This window comes from Clarias gariepinus, chromosome 4 (assembly GCF_024256425.1).
Source record: "Clarias gariepinus isolate MV-2021 ecotype Netherlands chromosome 4, CGAR_prim_01v2, whole genome shotgun sequence".
Classification (NCBI taxonomy): domain Eukaryota; kingdom Metazoa; phylum Chordata; class Actinopteri; order Siluriformes; family Clariidae; genus Clarias; species Clarias gariepinus.
In genome coordinates, this window is record NC_071103.1 from 28,294,315 (window position 1) to 28,313,128 (window position 18,814).

General features: G+C 38.3%; 1 protein-coding gene across 1 annotated transcript in view; it reads right to left on the reverse strand.

Moving 5' to 3' along the window:
- The window catches only part of LOC128520229 (collagen alpha-6(VI) chain-like), a 39,102-nt gene extending 22,315 nt beyond the window's left edge, over nucleotides 1–16,787 (reverse strand). The window contains exons 1-9 of the mRNA XM_053494375.1: nucleotides 16,628–16,787; nucleotides 10,588–10,675; nucleotides 9,882–10,490; nucleotides 7,494–8,078; nucleotides 6,746–7,369; nucleotides 5,992–6,612; nucleotides 2,273–2,833; nucleotides 1,609–2,166; nucleotides 27–602 (exon numbers count right to left, since the gene is read on the reverse strand). Coding sequence (XP_053350350.1) covers nucleotides 27–602; nucleotides 1,609–2,166; nucleotides 2,273–2,833; nucleotides 5,992–6,612; nucleotides 6,746–7,369; nucleotides 7,494–8,078; nucleotides 9,882–10,490; nucleotides 10,588–10,663 — 4,210 coding nt within the window. The 5' untranslated portion in view covers nucleotides 10,664–10,675; nucleotides 16,628–16,787. The remainder of the gene's footprint in view (nucleotides 1–26; nucleotides 603–1,608; nucleotides 2,167–2,272; nucleotides 2,834–5,991; nucleotides 6,613–6,745; nucleotides 7,370–7,493; nucleotides 8,079–9,881; nucleotides 10,491–10,587; nucleotides 10,676–16,627) is intronic.
- Nucleotides 16,788–18,814: the final 2,027 nt, after the last annotated feature.

Below are 18,814 nucleotides of genomic sequence, written 5' to 3' on the forward strand. Positions count from 1 at the left end.
CGATAGTCTAATATTTGTGCAGTTACCTGGTTTTGTGTTGTTGCAGATCACACCAGAAATGTTTTTTTGCAGGGTCTTTAAAGCTTCAAAGTCATTAACATGGGAAATTTTTCTTTTGTCTTTGGTTATGATCTCCAGCTCATCTGTTTTTGCACCGGCCACGCCAATGCCATAAACACTAACACCAAGTTTTTCAAGCTCATCAGCAGCTTTGGGTAAATCATGTGGGTCTGTGGCCTCACCATCTGTTATGACAAACAGCATCTGTGGGACACCTTTTGTCCTTCTTCCACCATTGGCTTCACTAAAGTAGTTCAGTGAGTAAAGTAGTGCCCTGGCTGTGTAGGTGTTTCCACCCTCATGGTTTAGATTGTCTATAGCATCCCGCACTTCTCGTTTACTGTAGTAACGATTAAGGGGAAATTTGCTCTTAGGTGTGTCAGAGTAAAGAATAGTACAAAAACGGACATTATCCTGTCCAACCTGTGTGTTGTTTACCACTGAGTTCATAAAAAACTTCATACTGTCAAAGCCATCTCCAGTAATGCTGCTGGAGTCATCCACTAAGAAGACAACATCTGCTACCTGTGATTTCTGGCAATCTAAAAAAAAGAACCATGTGAAATAGAGACAAATGATGAGTAGAACATTTCAATAAATCCATGAAATATACCTGTTTAGATGTGTTTATATCTTTTCTTACCATACCATACCACACTTGGATATTGTATATAGCTATTTATTATATAGAGTATATCTACACCTATATAAGGGCAAAACTATGGTTTAGAAAAAAAAATTGGCCTTTTAATATTTTTTGTATGTACTGTATGACATGACTTTACGTATCTAACTGCCTATTTTAAGCCATTTTATTTCTTCAGTTTCTTTAATTCTACAAGGCTGTATGACGAATCAATAAACGCTACCTTTAGTTTACCATGCACTATACACCAATCATCCATAACATTAAAACCCCATGAGAGGTGAATAAATAACATTGATTATTTTGTATATATTAAAAAGCAAGTAAACAGTAAATTCCTGAAATTGTTATGTTGGAAGGAAGAGAAATGGGCAAGTATAATAATCTAGGTGATTTTGACAAGGGCAACATTGTGATGACCAAATAACTGGGTGAGTGCCTCTCCAAAATCGCAGTTCCTGTTGAATGTTTCCAGAATGCAGTGGTTAGTGCCTACCCAAAGTTGATGCTGGAAAACCTTGGATCTTGACATTTATGTGGATGCTACTTTGATATATATCACCTACATAAAAATTGTTGCAGACCACCCAAACCGCAAAAACTGTTTAGGAATGATTTCAGGTTGAAGATGTTGTACAGTATAGCTTCACAAAGGGTGGTTTTAATGTTTAAGGCTGGTGGTTTCAATGTTAAGGCTAATGAGTGTATGTTCTTTCCACAATGTCGGTAAAAATTTTATCTAGGACCCTATTTCTTTAAGGTATTCTAGAATTGCTAAAAAACTAAAGAACTGTTAAGACCTCCTTTTCCTCTAATTAATTAAATAGCAGTTATGAAATTAAATTAATTAATCGTGTGTCACTAGCATGTTGCTAAATTGCTATGTAAAAAGTATGTCTCACCATTATCAGAAGTGCAGATCTTAAGCAAGACATCTTTATATAAGGAGTCCAATGCATCAAAATCTCTTTCCAGATAAACTTTGTCCTGAGTTCCGCTGATCTCTCGCAGTTGTGTGCTGTTGGCATTACGTACTCCTATGGAGTATATTGCAATGCCTTTGTTTCTGAGGGCTTGTGCAGGCTGAGCAACAGCATCCTGAGATTCACCATCCGTGATTACAATGAGAATCTGTGGAGTGCTGGGACGACCCCCTTGTTGTGGATCAAAGTAATCTGTCACAAAATGGAGTGCATTGCCAGTCATAGTCCCACCACCCCGTTGCTCCATATCATTAATGGCCTGCTGCATTTGATGTTTGTTAGAAAAATCGTTAAGGGAAAATTCAGTTTGGGAGTCTGAGCTAAATTGCACAACTCCGAACTGAACACTATCCTTGCCGATTAGAGACTTCGAAATTATAGTATTCATGAATTTCTTCATCTTTGAAAAGTCTTCAGATTCAATGCTCCCTGAACCATCAATCAAAAAAATGACATCTGCCAACACGTTCTTGCAGGCTACGAAAAAGAGAAATACTTGATAGTCAATGCACCTATTAATTATCAGAATTTATTACGTATATTTTTATTCAACTTTAATTAAATGTGCATTTGCCACCCTTACCCTCATCTGAACAAATATCAGTAACAATTTCATTCTGGAGGGGTTTCAGTGCATCAAAGTTGGTGACGAAGTACATCCTCTTTGGATCAGCTGCTATCTCAAGGAGCTCTGGTTGATTTGCGTCTTTCACTCCAATGGTGTAGATGGTCACCCCCTGTGCTCTCAGCTTTGCTGCTGGCTCTTTCACTTTATCCTGGGACTTTCCATCAGTAATGACAATAAGAATCTCTTGAACCTTAGTCCCACGAGTCTTTTCAGCCTCCTTAAAAAGTGGCATCATGAAGGACAGAGCATCTCCTGTCTTTGTGCCTCCACCTATCTGCAGAATGCTGTCCACAGCCCTTTCAAGAGAGGCTCTGTCATTATATTTATTTAGTCGAAACTCTAGTGTGGTGTTATCGGCAAATTTCACCACCCCCACACGGACCTGTTTTGGCCCAATACTAAACATAAGCAAAAACTCAAGAATGAACTTTTTCATGTCCTGAAAGTCTGATGGATAAATACTTCCAGAATGGTCAATTAGGAAATAGATGTCTGCTTCTTCTGTCTGGACACATCCTAAAAATATGTAATATAAGGTTTAATGACAAAGTTGTTCAAATAAATGCAATCTAATCTAAATTTATTAATGCAATCCATTGTACTCAGAAAGCAATCTGACCTTCAACATGCAAGTGACTGATACCAGTTTTTACTTTGCATAATTTTCTAAAACGCTTTTTCTGAAAAAACGCTATGGGAGCGATCTTCGCGCAGCCGGTTGTTGCAGCATGTGTGTCAGACACGGCAAAAATTTTGGCATATATAACCATGGTCAGGTTTTGATTAGGTGCACCTGGTGGATGTACTGTAAATCTGGAGAGCACGAACTGGACACAGTGAGTGAAGTCTTTCCTGCTCCGGAGCTGTAAATGGCAGAGGACAGAGGCTTCAAGAACAACTGGGTGCATAGTTGAGAATGGAACCTTTGGAAGATAGTTAGGGTGAGGATGCAGAATAGCTTTGACTAGCCCAGGGGCAAAGTCTAAGCAAGATGGGGAGGCTAACCAAGCCTGCAAATCTCCAATTCTCTTCAGAGAAGTAATGGCCATGAGATCTTAAGGGTCAGAAGCCTGAAAGGCGCTGACTCTAGTGGTTTTCTAGGCCTCAACCATTTAGTTCCAATAAAGCGGGCAACTAAAGGGTGCTTTCCACAGAAACCCCATCACTCAGAACATAACAAGCCAAAATTGCGGCTACATACGTTCTGAGAATACTAGGGCATGAGCCTGAGGTCGGTTTTCTTTTTTTCTGTAAAAAAAATTCCAGCACTTAAACAATTTGGCAGTGGACTGGGTCTACATGTTTAACTATGCACCAATTTTCAATACACTCCATTTGAGGGCATAAGTTCTTCTAGTGGAGGAAGTCCTAACACTTAGTATACCCTTATATTAAACTGTCTGGAAGATCAGCCTCTCTTCACTGGTCCCCCTCTGGGGCCAGACGTGAAGGTAGAAGAGCTCAGGCCAGGGATGGAATGTCATCCCCTGCGCCTGAGACAGAAGCTCCCTCCTCACACGAGAGATATTAGATCTGAACACCACACACTGGTCGGCCAACGGGGCGCTATTAGTACAAGGTGCAAGCCTTGTTGACGGACCTTCGCCAGGACTCCCGAGAGCAAAGCTACAGAAGGAAATGCATAAGACGCTGTCTGGGCCACGTATGGGCCATCGCCTGACTACTTTGGGGTGGGGTTCCCCGTAAGATTTTCGGCATCCTAAAACATGGCAGGAGGGAACCGAACACCTAACATTTCGCTGGAGACCGCTGCTCCCCAAAACACCAATGATGGCGGAGATTGAGCCACGGCCTCCTGAGGGTGCCAGGAAGGAGTTTATATTCTTTATTGTAATTTTTTAGGTGCCCCTCTCCAGGGGGAGACACCCCCATGGTCCTGGGCACGTAAGCCTCAGGACTCCTTTTTAGAGGAGATAATGCTTCTCAGGTCTGGCCTCCTTAAGGCGGACTGCGAAGCGCGGGGAATCCTCTACGAGGGGGTGCTGGGCTTGCAACACTCTCCTTTTGTGCTTCACGCCTGGCAAGAACCGTGTGTGGTCAGGATTGAGACCGCTGAGCACGGCGGAGGAAAAACCCTTACAAAGGCCTGCTCGTAGAGCTTTGCCTCCCGAACCTAGTGGCAGCGATGTTTACAGCATTGCCAAAAAGGCCAGAAGGCGAGATTATAGCATCAAGGAGGAAAGCGCGATTCCTGTTCTTGATGCCCGTGAGGTTAAGCCACAGCTGTCTCTCCGTGGCGACCATTGCAGCCATAAAACGGCTGATAGCACGGGCCGTCTGCTTGGTGGCACGGGGAAATAAATTTGTGACTCGGCGCAAACGCTGTGTCATCGATAGACCTGCCAGTGCTCAGATCTCTCAGTAGGTCAGCCTGGTATGCCTGCAAGGCCTTCGTGTGCAGGGCAGCACCAGCCTGACCCGCTGCCTGAAAAAGCTTTTCCCACTACGAAGATGTTAGTCTACACGGCTTGTTGGGGAGTGTGGACTTTTTTAGGAAGGATGAGCTCCCCAGAGAGAGATAGCCCGCAAGTGTCTCTTCAACCTGGGGCATCATCATATAAAACCGCGCTTTCGCATCAACAACATTGGAACAAATCAATGTCAATAGCACAAAAACACGGGATGAATACAGCTTATTCCATGAATGAGGTAACTCTTCATGGAGGTCGCCAAAGAAGGGAGGGGGCCATTGTTGAGGCCCCTCCTCCGGCCACCCGACCAAAACCTGTCATCTAACTTTGAGCGTTTGGGGGATTTTTATTTTATTTTATTTTATTTTATTTTATTTTATTTTATTTTATTTTTTACGCCGAGTCAAAGTGTAAGCGTTCAACTGCGCGTGTTACCACCTCTAATAACTCATGATACGCTCGCTCATCGCTAGAGGAGTGCTCTGAAGTAAAAGTTTCCATCTCCACAGAAACAAGAAAGAAAGTTTTTTCTGCCCCTTCACAAGAAGCGCCGAAACTCGCTTGAGAAGTGGACGGTAAAGGCTCATAATCCGGCGAGAGAGCGAGAGAAAAGAAAGATTCCGTCTCACAGCCAGATTTGCACGTGAGAAATGCACAGCGGCTCGCGGTTTTGTTTTAAAGACGGCGAGCCGAGCGCGAAGGACTTTAATAGGGAGGAGATCGCAATGCTCACATGCTCTCTCAAGCCCAAGGATAGCGTGCTCTTTCCCCAAACACTGAAAACAGAAAGCGTGGAGATCGCCCTCAGCGAGATATCTTTTATCCGGAGGCATCTCCTGTCCAACTATGCTATCTTTCTGGTGAGTAATAAGACACTTTCTATTTTTGCTTTCTTTTTGCTTTGAAAAAGTGCTTGCACACATGCACACACACAATGCAGTCCTTGAAAACAAAAAGACCTGAGGATGTTTCCAGGTCATACCTATTTATAACCTTTAGGTGAACCTAATTAAATGACGTCACCTGATCGAGGTTATATATGCCAAAATTTTTGCCGTGTTTGACACACATGCTTCAACAACCGGTCGCGCGAAGAGTGTTCCCATAGCGTTTTCACAAGCATTGAGTGTAGCTTTTGAAAGGAACACAACCTTACATCCATATTTTTCTAAGATGCATTTTTCTGGTTTGTACATTAGCTAAACTATTAGGATTTATCAGGGTGACTGTGTAATACCTTACCTTGCTTTAAAGTGTATCTAACAGACTTGTCAACCGTTGAACGGACAACGTTGTTACACAGAGTCTTCCTTAGAATTGTTTCCATTTTATTAAGCCTAGCAAAGTTTTCCACACTGAAAACAAACCTCGCAGGAGGATAAGATGCAATCTCTTTCAGCTGCTCTACATTATCTTTCGTGACTCCCAAAGCATAAACCTGAACTCCACTTCGCCGTAGCTCTGTTGCTTGTTTTGTGACATTATCCAGCGAGTCCCCCTCAGTTATGACTACAGCAATCTGCTGCACTCCTACATCACGTCGGCTGCCCGTTTCATTGATGAAGAGTTTATCTTTAGCAAACTTCAGCGCCTTGCTAGTTTTGGATCCCCCACCCTTAAAGGGTAAAAGTTTAATGTACTGCAGGATGTCGTCTTTGTTATCAAAAGTGTTTAGGTAAAAGTCAGCAGTGGGTGTGTCACTGTATAACACCATTCCAACCCGCACTCCATCAGAACTTATCTCCAAGCCATTAATCATACGGTGAAGAAAGTCCCGAACCAGTCTATAGTTTGAAAAAGCAATGCTGTCTGACACGTCCACAATAAACACTATATCTGCCACCGCTGGAGCTGACTTGCAGTCTGTGAAAAAAAAAAAAACAGAATTTAATTATGAATCTAGTTCATTGTAAATAATTTCAAAATTAGTGGTGAACAATGTATGTGATTTTTGATGATCATTTTGACATGTGACTGAAAATAAAGACAATCTGACCTCCAGTTACTTGGACTGTTTCCTGAGTTTCAATGATAGTCTTTACATCTTGTGTTATTTCTACAGCATTTTTGTTTCTTGCATCATGTACAAAAGAAACTCCCTTCACGTTAGGTACTCCAAGTGCAGGAGCAGAACCACGTGGACCAGGACTTCCAGGTAGACCAGGTGACTGTAGGACAAATAGTTCCTTGCTGAAGTCAACATTGACAACAGTCACTTCCTCATCCTTTAATGCATGAAGTGCTTTGTGTACATCATCATGTGATTCTCCTTTGCTCACGATCAGCAGATACTGCTTATTTCCCTCGGCAATTCGACTGCCTGCTTCAGGGGTGAGAAGGTGGGTGCGCACATAATCCATCGCCTTTCCAAGTTTACGCTGTCCAGTGCCTCTGAGTTGAAATTTGCGAATAAGTTCAACTGCTTCATTTTTAGTTTTGTAAGCATTAAAACGAAATTCCACTGAAACACTTTCACTAAACTGAGCCAAAGCCATTTGATTGAATGTACTCCCCACGTTAAGTTGATTGGCTAGGCGATTTAGGAACAGTGACACCTTTTGGGTCTGTTCAACTGAGCTGTCCACCAACACAAGCACATCTTTGAACTTTGGAGCTAGAGCTGAAAGCAATAACAGTATAACAGAAAAAAAAGAACTGGTTTCAGTAGTGGTTTACTACAATATTATTATGTATTATTAAAGTTGATGATGAATGAGGTTTATTTCTAATTGGTGAAACATTACCTTGCTGTTGGGCCTCCATAGAAATACACACTTTGTCAACTATGGTGCTTGTGGCTTTTACCAGCTCCTCATAGTCTTTGAAACTCAATACAAAGTGCTGATATGGTTTGTTAGCAATGGACTCTAGCTCTGTAATGCTATCTTTACCAACCCCAATGGTGAAGATTAACACCCCCTTTTTCCGTAGCTCCGTGGCTGGACTCTTCATCTCATCAACAGAGCCACCATCTGTGATCACCACAGCGATCTGTGGCACACTCTGACTGATTCGACTAGCACTTGAATTTGTGAAGTAATTGTCTCCGATAAATTGGAGAGCTTTACCAGTTTCAGTGCCTCCTCTTATGTGGCTAAGGTTGTCGACCTTCTCCAGCAGATCATTTTTGTCTGCATACTGCCCCAATTCAACCTCATCTTGGGGGCTATTACTAAACTGTACGATTCCTACTTTTACTTTGTTAGGTGTGACATCAAGAGCCACTATGAAATCGTATAGAAACTTCTTCACCCTCAGGAAGTCTGCATCACCAATACTACTAGAGCCATCAACAAGGAACACAATGTCAGCTAAGTTAGCCTTGCACCCTGAAAATAAAAACACAAAAATATAACACACATTATTAAGTTAATTAATGTCATTCTGTAACTCATTAAACAGTTTAGTAATATGCATTTATCACAAGACAACCACGTTTCTTTTGTGGCTGTGTTGAATGTAAATGTTGAACACTAATCATCCTAACATATTTTTAGACCTTGGTAAAGAAACTTACCAAACATATAATAGGGAGAAAATGCACACTACAAGACTGCAGGTCAATATTTAAACCCCTGACCCTGAAGGCAAGGCAACACTTCTAACCTCTAAGTCACGATACTGCCCAAATGTGCCCAATTGTTGTGTAAATATATACAGTAGTGGCTTTAAAAAGTATTTAGTCCTCCAAACCTTTGCATATGTTCTTGTACTATAATTTTGATTTAATTTCATTTTCTATTAAGCCACATACAGTAATTCGTGATAAAAAGTGACAAGTTTCTTTTTCCTGCAGCCATTGTTTAAAAAAATAAAATAAAATTATTAAGTGTTCATACTCTTGGCTAAAACATTCCAAATTAAGCTGAGGTATATCCTGTTTGAATAGACTGTAACTGGAGTCCACCTGTGGATAATCTAATTAATTGGTAATGACATAAAAAGGCACATACTTGTGTCATCTAATTGTTTACAGACATAGACCTGAGCCTAAAAAATTATCCCTAAAGCCATTAATGTTCCCAGGAACACAGTGGGTTACATTTTTTTGAAGTAGAGGAAGTCAGGAACCACCAGAGGTCTCTTTTAACAAAGTATGTGTAGAAAAGGTCTAAATTACAGAGTAGGAACCGCCAAAACACATACGGAAGTCAACATTTATCACAGTTGTGTATGCACAACTGTTTGCAGTGGCCACCCCCATATGGCAATTTGTGGGTGTTTCTTTATGCAAATGAGTATGGCCAGAGCAGTTTAGAACATATGGGATTCATCAGCATCCACTACATACAAACAATGTTAAAAGGTCTAAGAAAGTACAGTTTTCATAAAACGTGAAGCCATATGTGCATAAAGTACAAAGTGTCCCAACAGTTTCCATAAACATTTTTCCTGATCATCAGGTTGAGGTCAGGACCAGACCAGTCAAATTTCTTCACACCAAACTCGCTCATCCATACCTGTATGGACCTTGCTTTGTGTACTGGTGTATGCTTATGTTGGAACAGGAAGGGGCCATCCCCAAATTGTTACCACAAAGAGTGACCCATTCTTTCACAAATGTTTGTAAAAGTGGTCTGCAGGCCTAGGTGCTTGATTTTATACACCTGTAACCAGGAAAGTGATTGGAACACCTCAATTTAATAATTTGTAAATACATTTGGCAATATAGTGTATACTGTATATCACCTCTCATTGTCAGTTTGGTGACACGTTGCTCTTTTGTTGCTCGCATTTTTATAACTGTGCTTATAATATATTAGACAAAGTACGCATTTTAATTATTAACATATAGGACCTGTACACACAAAAAAATGAATTTCTTTCATGTTTGAAACCCCATATAATTTTAATTTGCACGCATATACCAAAAAAGGCTTCACCACCTCCTCTTTCTGATCTTATTTTTTCCAACAATTCATCAAATCCCCACAAACTGATAAACGTAATGAGATGCACAATAATAGTAAATTAGAAAGTAACTACTAACGTTTTCCAGTTTCTGCCACATCCTTCCTTCTTACTTTACAGACATGCCTGGCATACATACTTATGCTTTGTCAAAGATCTGTGGGAAACATTCACTATCAAACATGCAACTAAACATACAGCATACCAAAGTGCTACTTTACCTAGTGGCACCTGAGACACTTGACGTTTAGCTTCCTCCACTGTTGTGCAAATGACCTGGATGAAACCCTGAGAGATTCCTTGCAAAGCTGTGAAATCAGTCACACTGTAGATGTGCTGGTCATGTGGCTTAGTAGCAATTTCCTTCAGCTGCTCCATATCAGCATCTTTAATACCAATAGCATAAAGTATGATCCCTTGCTGTTTTAGGTCTTGTGCATGTGGCTCCACATCATCCTGTGACTGTCCATCTGTGATAACCACAGCAATTTGAGGCACCCCATCTTTAGCACGACTTCCTGCTTCTTTCACAAAGTGATGCTTCAGCAAAAAGCTTAAACCTAATCCAGTCCTTGTGCCACCTCCTCGATAAGGGAGATTTTCAATGTAGTCAAGAATCTTCTCCTTGGTTTCAAAGGTGTTAAGGTGGAATTCAGAATGCGGTGAATTGCTGTACTGGACTAGACCGATTTGAACCTTATCAGGACTCACATCAAAACTGTTCACAAAAGTGAAAAGAAAGTCACGGATCTTCTGGAAGTTTTCTGTGCCAATACTAAAAGAACTATCCACAAGGAAGATGATATCAGCCAAGGCTTCCTGTGTGCATACTGACAAAGGGAAAAAGTCCAAATCATTTTTACAGTATGAATGTTTTGTAAATAAAAGCAATTTGCAATAGTTTTGAGAACTAAAATCTGCACATACCTGTTTTCTGTGCACTGCTCAAAAGGAAACCTGATGTTAAAATAATGAGCAGGAACTGTCCTTTTATTTTTCCCATGGCCTCAGTGATCTAATGGGGAAATTAAGAATATATTAATTTAATTATATTCATATCATTAAATGCATGCACAATTGCCAACATAAAACATAATTGACGCTGAATGCCTGACAAGTTGGAGATGAAAGAATTCACAATGACATTTGAGACAGCGTGAAGGTAGTAAACAGCTTTCAGTAAGTCATACAAAAAGCGGGCTCTTAAACAAACTAAGCAAATGATAACCCTATAATGTCAAATATTCTATTGCATATTTGAAACTACACACATTTTGCTATGTTCTTTGAAAATGGCATGATTTTTTTTATGCTGTCATACATGGGGCAGCAGTGTGACCTGGGAACAGTAGGTTCCCAACTTGTGAATTCCAAAAATAACCTTCAGGTTCAAAACAACCACTGGAGCACAAGTCTCCTACTGAGTGATGACAGCTAAATAAATAACATTAATACTTTGAGGCTAGATTTCTATTAAAACTGAGGTTTTAAGATTTCATTTATTGTCATAATTTATTGTCATAATTTAAGTTGAACATCTTAACAAAAGTCCCCAAAACATTCCAGTACACAGTGGTTCAAGGCAGTCCACTGACTAAAGAAGCAAATTAAGCATGCATTTCTTAGGTAAGTATGCAAAAAGGCCAAAACATGGACAAGATTCTATAAATAAAGAACATGAAATGATAGTAATTACAAAGTAGTAGTATTTAGTGATTACACAGTAGTAAAATATATTAAATTAGTATAATGTCTTCCTAAATTGGATTTCCAATATTCGCAATAAAACAACATTCGTGTCTAGCTACTGTACATTGTGAATGACTCAGTAGCGATTCCAGGCAATAGAGAAGACCTCCAGATCTGCTTAGTTACCTTTTTTTAATATACATTTACAAATAATGTATATGATCGTCTAATGTTAGGAAACAACATTGAATAAGTAGATGAAAAGTGAATAAACCATTAAAATTCAAAGTAGCAGGCCACATAAATACTACATCATTTGGCCAACACTCTTAACAGCTAATCCTCCCCAATGTCATAGAGAGTGTTTTTGGAATGTTGTTTAAAAAGAAACATCTTAACTGTTGTAAAGGAGCCTTTTTTTGTCAGTATTTTAAAGGATTATAACCTTTCTTTAGACCATTTATTATTCATTTATTTTTTAGTGTATTTCCATACACTTTCAGTGCTCTTTACCAATTGTTACATGAAAGTTCTCTTATTGCATTTTGCATTCATGTATTGGCTAGCAACAATTCCTTTACCCCTAACTGATGCAGTGAGTAGCTTCTTATTTGTTAAACAACCCCGTAGGAAAGATGTTTCCTGTGTTAATGAAGAAGACATTGGTGAAGTTTCATCATTAATGCAAAATGGCAGTAAAAAGCAAAGCTATGTTTAATAGTGAAATAAGAGCATTTTTATTCACAATGCTCCAAAAAGTCATACAATTGGGGCAAAGTTGTGACCTAAAAAAGCCACTTGTTAGTGAAGGTTTAATTTGTAGTCATGCTGTCTGATGGTACAAAATGACCATTCATGGATAGTGGCCACTGTACACATTTCTGGATTTATGGTCGCTTCAGGTGGTCAGGTTCAGACTTAGCAATGTTATGTGTCAGTAAAATGAAATCAGCTGATGACCTGAATATACTGAATAAACAAGTAATTCATATTCATAGTTTTTTTTTCCTTTTGGTCATATTCTAGGACAACAATGACAAGATTCATTAAGCTGTTAAAGAGCAGTTCTGGAAACATGAGGAATCATTCTCACACATGAATTGCCACCAACAAGTCCTGACCTTAAATGAAGCTAAATACTTTTTGAAATGGTTTGATGCTCTCTATACAAGAACTCAGATCTCAAAAATAAAAATAAAAAGTCTGTACAGAAATAACAGTATATACAGAATATAAGCATTTTATTGCAAACCATCAGAATATTAGAATTAGCCGCAAGGCAAGATGAGTTTCAAAATGCTACACATGTAGCATTGTGTGGGCTGAACAGCTGTGACCCAACAGATGTTTGGAATGATGGCAAGGAGCATAGAGTACATGCATAAACCCACAGTTCCTGTGCTCTGGAAAAAACCCAAATTGTTCAACATCTTTAGAAACACTAGCATTTTGCCCATTTTGCCAGGGAAAAATACGAGGACAGGGGGAAACAGAACTGCTGTCGCAAACTCAGTGAAAAAAAAAAGTACTCAGCCCTTTGAGTTTCTAAAACCTTTCTTAATAATAATTGAAGATAAAAATGCAAATCGCTAACTTTAATAACAGACATGATTTTAAAAAAAAGGTAGGACAAAGAAAAAACATCCAGAATATATGGCGGAAAAGGTAAGCAGCCTGTGCCCCAGCAATTGTCACTGAGATCCTTCTGACAGATTGACCTAAAAATGCAGAGCAGATTGTCAAGACCACCCTCAGATGAGACAATGTTCTCCTGCCAGCACTGACAAAGAAGAATACTGTCTCAGATTTCAAAGAGCCAAGGAGCCAAGATTTAAGACCTGGTGGAGCAGTGTTGCATCAAGAGAATTTCCAAACCACTTCCTCAGAACATCTTTGTTGGGAACAAATATGAAAAAGCCATTAGAAGTTACGCATAGGCTGCAGAAAAACCTGCCACTGTGGCTGTGGATCATGCGGAGCACCGAATCGAGCATGTGTTAGTAGGACACAAGCCAAATCCTAATCAGCTCTGCCTTGGCTGTCTGGGAAATGGTATGTTGTGTAAGGAACAGAAACAATCAATCTTTGCTACAGATAAGCTCATGCTTATATACAAAGCTGTCTCCTATATTACTGACATCACTGTAGCCTGTCTGTTTCTAAAGGATTTGCTTTAGAAAGGATGTTTTTACAATCTTTAGTTGACCAGTTTCAGAGAATGTATGCGCCCTATAGCCTCAGATTCCAGTTCCTAGGGAAACCTGATAAGGTATCTTGCAGCTCATCTGCCTCAAGAACTGATATGTTTTATGTTCTGCAATACTTTTTTGCTCACCAAGGTTGTAAATGTTTATGTGAGTTACCCTACGCTTCCTGTGCGATCAAGCCAGGCTTGCCATTCTCCTCTGACTGCTCTGTGACTGAATATTTACTCTAATCACTGGATGCACACTGGATTTCTTTTCTTTAATTTATGCATGTGTATCTATAAACCAGTGTCTTCCAAAGCATAGGCCATGTAAAGAGTTAGGTGGGTTTAAAATTCTAATAAAATATTTCTGATCAAGTGTGATATTCTTTAAATAATATACTTCATTTTTCTTAGTATCATGTGTTGATCAGAGTAGTGCTTAAAAGTGTGGGTGGGCCACATAATTTTTTTATTTTATTATAATGATTTTTTTTTTTATGGGCCATAGCCTTGTTAAATTTGAGAACGGCTGCTCTACACTGTTTTATTTTTTTTGTGAAAATCTCAAGAAATCAATAATACTAAATCCATACTCAATTGCAATGGTTACTGACATCACATACGTCCCAATTCTAATGTATAAATGACACGAGTGTAAATGCAGGTTAAAAATGTGACTGCAAATGTTATGCCTCACACAGGACCATATCAATATTCTTAATATAAATATGGTGCCTATGAAACTTCAATAACTTCACCACATTAACAACAGCATTCCATGAGGCAGATCCCTGCTTCCTGTTACTCCCCGTAAAACCAAATAAAAGTTCCAAGGAAGTTCATAATTATGTCTTATTATGTTTATCAGTGTACATAGACCATAGAGAGAGAGAGAGAGAGAGAGAGAGAGAGAGAGAGAGAGAGATTAGTAAGAATGCTTTAGAAATAGGTTGTAACAGTACTCCTGCAGGGTTCATGACTTGAGATTACTTACTGTTCATAATAAGTAATAAACAGCTTCTGTACTACATCGATTGCTATTGCCACCACAACCACCATACCAAAAGTGTGAGCATGCACAAACACTTCTAACCCATTCTACTTATAAGGGCATTAGTTTGCACTATGTTCTGTTCAGTTTTGTGATCTGGAATGTGTGCACAGAATAGACTCACCAAAAAAATAAACAAATACAGAAATGGAGCAACCTTATCAACCCTTAAAAGGAACACAGGACATGATATACATATGGAAAAATATAACTAATACTTGTATTGCAATTCCCCTCTCGTATTTTTTAAGCTGGATGTATGTGTGTATTTACATTTTGAATTCTAATGCTTTTTACAAGTCTTTAAACTCCTACTAACATCTGGCTTTGCTTGCAGGATCACCTTGTTTTTAAGTGAAGTTGGCAAAAGAGCAAGTTTACAGTTTCTGCACAGATACACAGCATTTCTATATCAACACGAGTTTAGTCTATCAAGATTAATCTAAATCCAGTCCCTCTGTTTACCAGGATGGGTGAGACTTCTTCCTAGTGTTTTGTTTGTAAACTTTTCCAGTAAACATCCTTACCTCTTAACGACTCAAGTAATAGCTCAATCATTTACTACAGACTTCTTTTAAGGGTAAAAATGGTACAGTGTTATTGTACTGTACATGGCACTATCCAGGAAAAAATTTTGATTTTTTAAAATGGGTTCATTAAATCTGACCATTTGACTTAACTTAAAAGTAATAACTAATAATACGTACTGTAATACATCTTGACTCCCAAACAGCTTAGGAAAAGTAAACAGTATTATGACTAGGGATAATTACTGGTTCTTAATTTTAACTACAGCTGTTATCAATGTATTTTACAAAATTAGTATTTAAAATGTGCTTGTTGTGTCCATGTTTTATTAGGATGATTCATCTACATTCTTCCTGATAACTGATCTAATTTAATTCACTGACCACATGCAGCTGATCTTCAACAGCTGGGATCAAACACACAAGACTGCACAGCAAAATCCCCAGTGTTAAATTAACCCCCAGAGCGTTGAATTAACAACCTGCTGTATTTATATATTGTCCAGCTGAAGGCAAAAGAACTCAGACAAACACTGATGATTTTAGTGCACGTCCGTGGTAAGGAACAGCTTAAATGCTTCAAGGTGGATGGGACTGCTTACAGTATACAGTATAAAACAACCATGCACTATGTTTCACATTGCTCACAGATGAAATACACTGCAATGCATATGTCAGTAGACAGCATAATTAAGTGACTATTCTCTTAGGAATCCTGTTTTTTCTGGTTTTATTAAGGGAATATCTTTTGTCATAAGAGACCATCCTTAAACGTTTAAAAATAATCTGAGGTACAATCTGACTTAAAGGAAACTCTTAATCGAGTGAAAAGACATTTTCCACAGTACCTCGGGAAAGAACACATATTAGTAGATAATAAGTAGTTTTGTATTTTTGCACATTTTATGTGTCTTTAACTTTATTTATTTATTTTTAAGATGTTTACACTTTTGGGGAAAATGATTACCCTAGAAGATCCATATACTGTATGGTAACTTCACTTTTGCAACATAAAAATGGCATTTAAAAATACATATTCACATATATAAAAATCTTGGAAAGTAAAAATAATAAAAAATATATAAATCTTGGAAAAAGTTTTGACATTGTTGATTATTTCAGTAAGTGCCACATAAAGGGCTTAAATGTAAGTAAAAAACACTAAAATATTTATTAAACATTTTTTTATATATATTTTCTTTGTAACAAAAAAACTTTTACAAAACGGTCTGCCTTTCTGTAGTGGATGCACTGCAGTTAGGTAACTGTACGGATTCATAATTACAGGTCGACATATAAAAAGAAAGAAACATTCTAAAAAAAGTACCAAGCCTTTCTTCACTCATATCACACAACCAATACACACATGCACTAAACACAGCCAGCGATATGCTTAAACCAATGAATTAAACCCGCACAGCGCGCATAACCTAAACCGCACCTACACACTCCTACCCTTAACATAACTGAAAGAATGAACCCGGGAAACTTCTCTCAGAAGCTGCTCACCTCAAAACTTCGATGTAGATATCATTGAAGCAAAAATTTCGTTCACAAAAAAATGTGATTTTCAAAATCAGAAGTAGAAATACAGCGCACGCTTTAACCGCGCATGTACAGTATATATTAAGTGCTACTTCATTAATGTAAGGAAGAAAAAAAGCAGGAGTCTAGAGAACACTTAAGCCACGCCTCTCGCCTTCTCACACACGCACAATCACCACAGGATGAAGCTTCCCAGGAACAACTTCATTCCTTTCTTCCCTTGCACTAACCATGCCCAAAAAAGCGATGATTAATCCTCTTTTATCAGTGCATCCTCTGTGTGTAATGTTTTTGGGTTAATATTAATACTATGAACAATAAAAGTATTTTATTAAACCGTATTATGATCTAGAGAACACTTTAAAAGTTTGGATTAGCCTGCATGATTTTACAAGATCATAGACAAATATACAGTATAGGATAGACAATTTGGCATCACTACAATATGCTGAATTTTCCACAGCTTACAATTCACTCGAAGCTCATTAATTTTAACTTAAAATAATTCAAAAGAAAAGTTGTTTAGATTCATAGTTTTAACCCACCTACTTGATTAAACTCTCAATTAGAGGCTTAGTTTAACAGTAAACACACATTTCATATATTTATACAGTATAATGAATTTTCAGAGTAGATGTTTTGCATGGCTTCTCCTTAGCCAGATTGTAACTGAGGAAATAATAGCAGACAGCAGTGTACTTTTTTTTCTCCTTTGGAAGTCATCCTAGCCGAAAACATTTGGCCTAAATTATTGCCTTTTTGTCACACATCTAATATATTTGTACAACACTTGTCATTGCAAGCAAACTTTAGTAATTTAAAGAAAAGAGAATTTCTACTTACAGTATTTCCACATTTCCAGAGGTTAATATAGCCTAGTGATTAGGAATTCCTAGTTATTTTTCTAAATCACCTCATGTTCTCCTCATTTATATAAGACTAAATTGCAGTGGATTCAATGTCAGTGGCAGACTGTTCTGCATGCATGTCTCCATATGTGCATAATGAACAATGCTGACAATATGGGTAAACTTGCACTTGATTGCATGATGTTATGTGAGAAGTATGTAGTCTGTAAATTTAACCAAAGCTGAGTACTTTAACTCAAAACCAAACAAAGTTACAGCTGTGCTCCCCTATTCCCTACATGGGTCTTTTTTGTCATCTTTAACTTCTACTATGTTTATAGAAGATGTTCAAGTGCTTACTTCACTACATTTTTGTCATATACAGTATATACAGTTAGTATGCCCTTCCCTCTAGAGAAATAAACCAGACATTAGGTGTAATAACCATTTTAAGCATCTGTCTTTTTACAAAAAGTATTCAGTTTTGTGGTATTTTCTTTAATCACTTCAAACCACACTCCTACTAAACCAAAAATGCATAAAGGAGAAAAAAAAATCAAAGTTGTTTGGCAAACTTGCCAAAATAGCACAAACCCTTTTGGGGTGAGAGTTACTCATTTTGGCTGTACAAGATAAATACAATGAAAATGTAAGCCATGGCCAGTGGTGGTTTGACGCAAAGCAGAAGTTTGGCCTTCTGCCAAAAGCTATGTTCCCTTTGTATAGAGGCCCACCATCTTATCTTTTCATACAAAAGAATACCTTCATTGGAAATCCTTTACGCTGGCTATACAGAGAATTTACCTATTAAGCATGAGAAAATGCTGAAAAGAGAACAAAAAATAGGTTAAATAAAAGAGAAAAGGTAATGATTTAGAGTTAAAAAAAACATTTGGATTATTAGCGTATTATTTTGTGCAACCATTTTGTTGCTATGTATGGATTACTGTGTTTTCACTATTCTGTGTTGTAATGACCTTTTCCAATTAATTAGCTGGAAAAATACGATTGTGATGACATGCAGTCATTTATAGCTATTATTTAGCTTGCTATGAAATATTGATGGGATATGAAAATAGATAAGATATGACTGTTTATGACTGCATTGTGGTTTAGTGGAAAGCACTGTGTCCTTGTACCTTCAGGTTCCGGGTTTGATTTCCAAATGGATTTGGACTTTATTTAACTATTTGGTGGCTGCAGAAAAGGCGCCGAATACAGCTGGTCTGAGAAAGAGCGTGGCATACAAGTTTGAGGGTGCATGTCAAGTTTAAAATAGTGGTTAAGATATTCAGGACTGTAT